General features: G+C 30.7%; 1 protein-coding gene across 1 annotated transcript; it reads right to left on the bottom strand.

Annotated features, from left to right (window-relative positions):
* Positions 1 to 1,788: 1,788 nt before the first annotated feature.
* On the bottom strand, positions 1,789 to 2,141 carry ETFRF1 (electron transfer flavoprotein regulatory factor 1). Its single transcript, XM_007949794.1, has 2 exons — positions 2,091 to 2,141; positions 1,789 to 2,010 (listed from the first exon to the last, which is right to left on the bottom strand). Exons 1-2 carry the CDS (start codon positions 2,139 to 2,141, stop codon positions 1,789 to 1,791), a joined length of 273 nt encoding a protein of 90 aa, XP_007947985.1.
* Positions 2,142 to 2,398: the final 257 nt, after the last annotated feature.

Genomic DNA, 2,398 nt, shown 5'->3' with positions numbered 1-2,398 from the left:
TGTCAAAAAAATAATAATCTCTTGATAACTATGTATTAATGATTTTTTTTAAAACAGTAGTTACTTTAAAGCTGAATTTATATATAACAACTTCTGTGTTAATATTGGGTAGCATGAATTCTGCCTTGAGAAACTGAATAGCATACAGTTGGTCTGTAAATTCAGTCAGAATATGAAAATTATTCCTTTCTAAAGATATGTTCACATCAGTTCTTAAAGAATAGTCATAGTTAGTTTAAAATTTGTGTTTTAGCCTGATAGTTTTAAGTGCCTGTTTGAGATAATAGGCAACTTAGATGAGTTTAGTAAAAATAAAGTTACTACCTACAGAAATGTCTATTACAGAGATTTCCTCCCTTGAGCTAAATGGGTTTACACAATGTTTTATCCAAAAGTTTCCAATTCCACTGTCTTGTGTTTTCATGTTGAAAATACTTTTGCTTTTTTTTTTTCGAGTGCCAATTTCTTACTAGTACTATTTCTTAATATAACATGTTTACCTGGAATGTATTTTAACTATTTTTGTATAGTGTAAACTGAAACATGCACATTTTGTACATTGTGCTTTTTTTTTTTTTTTTTGTGGGACATATGCAGTGTGATCCAGTTGTTCTCCCATCATTTGGTTGTGCTGACCTAGGAACGTTGGTCATATCAAACATTAAATTTAAAAATGACCACTCTTTTAATTAAAATTAACTTTTAAATGTTTATAGGGGTATGTGCTGTGGAGTGATCTGAAATTTGTAATATTTTTGTCATGAACTGTACTGCTCCTAATTATTGTAATGTAATAAAACTAGTTATTGTGACTATGAGAGCGTGTATTTCTTCAAGAAATTGAAAACATTTGTCCTACAACTTTTACAATATATAAGCCATAGGTACTGTAGTAAATTAGTCTTTTTTTAAAAAATATATTTTAAGTTATAAAAATTATGTATTTATGAAAGGTGCTGTGAACATTATGTAAAGGTTTTAAGTATTTGCTTAAACGTAAAGCCATCCTATGTTTTAGGTCCAGTGCCATGTGAACTAATTTAAAAGTAGATGAAAACAAATCTACCTTGATAACAAAAGAAAAGATTTATTTATTTCAAATAAGTCAGTTAATGTACAGCAGGTGATTTTTTTTAAGGCCCAAAGGGAGCCAGCAGTGAAATTAATAATGGAAAATAATGAATAGGTATTGCATCTATGCCAGTCACTCTCAGGCTATTCCCAGGTCACATACCCCAGATATGCATGCACATTCCTTACCCTCTACATAGAATTCTTTCTAGAACTACACTGAAATCATTACCTGGTGTAAACCTTAAATATGTAGTAGTAATGTACCAAATTGGGTCAAAAATAATTTACTCTTTCAAATGTTAAGGAGAATAAATATACAAGAAATTATTCTGCTTAGTTAAGTGTATTAACTGGCATTGCATGTCAGTAAAACGGAGAACTGGGCTAAGAATAATTGGCTAGTACTTTATAGGTTTGAGAAAAGAAATTTAAGTATTTTCATTCCAAAACTGGGTGCTCATTAAAACTCGTATAATTGGTATCTGGCAACATTATATAGTTAAATTACTCTTTCAATATAAAATTGAGGCTAAAGGATGGCTGATTAAGCTCTTGGCATGTATAGAAGTTGAAATCTATTAATTCAGTAAAGCAGCTCAGGTATTTTTCATATGACCTGTATATCTTGATAATTTTTCAGTTGGAATTATTTTACAGTATTTGGCATACATAAATAGTTGGCACTGATTTCAACCACAGTTATAGTAGTAATAGTTAGTTAGCTTTGTTGACATCTGAATAATAGCGTTGTTTCATAGCTCTATATTTCCTAAGAAAGTATAAGGCTTCTAGCTCTTTCATTACAAAATGACCCCGTCCAATAAGTTCTTTGATCTTCTCTGGATCCTTCACATCTTTGTTTTTAAGGAAAACAGTCTTCAGACGCCTTTTAAAATAGTCTGCTCCTTTTGGATAGTCTCTCCCAAGATACAGCAGCTTAAAAAGAAAGATTATGTATTTCTAAACAATCCATGTCATATAGAAAAATTTGTGAAATTGGCAGCATAATTACTTACATTTTTATAAAGATTCAGTACTTCTCCTCTTAAAGAACTGGCCATTTTCATTTATCATGGAAAGTATCCACCTTTACACATACCTGAAGAAAGAAAAAGCAAATATCTGCATTGTAGCCTTAAAAAAAAAATCAGAAAAGATTTTATGTGCTGAGATATAGCTATGAACCTGCCTGATAAGATAACTTGCTGTCACAGAACATCTGGGGAGCTACAATAAACAAGCAAACAAGATAATTAGAAATTGTGACCAGTTCTCTGAAATAGGGTAATGAGAGAAAATGGATTGTCAGATAATTATGTGTACT

Source organism: Orycteropus afer, unplaced genomic scaffold (assembly GCF_000298275.1).
Source record: "Orycteropus afer afer isolate SDZICR_OR568_19922 unplaced genomic scaffold, OryAfe1.0 scaffold00254, whole genome shotgun sequence".
Lineage (NCBI taxonomy): Eukaryota > Metazoa > Chordata > Mammalia > Tubulidentata > Orycteropodidae > Orycteropus > Orycteropus afer.
This window is presented reverse-complemented; position numbering and strand designations above follow the sequence as displayed.

Excerpts from the sequence above, each read along its gene's own strand:
- ETFRF1 (XM_007949794.1), bottom strand. The coding sequence starts at position 2,141 with ATGAAAATGGCCAGTTCTTTAAGAGGAGAAGTACTGAATCTTTATAAA. Across the intron at positions 2,011-2,090 it reads TACTGAATCTTTATAAAAAT|CTGCTGTATCTTGGGAGAGA; the intron begins GTAAGTAATTAT and ends TTTCTTTTTAAG.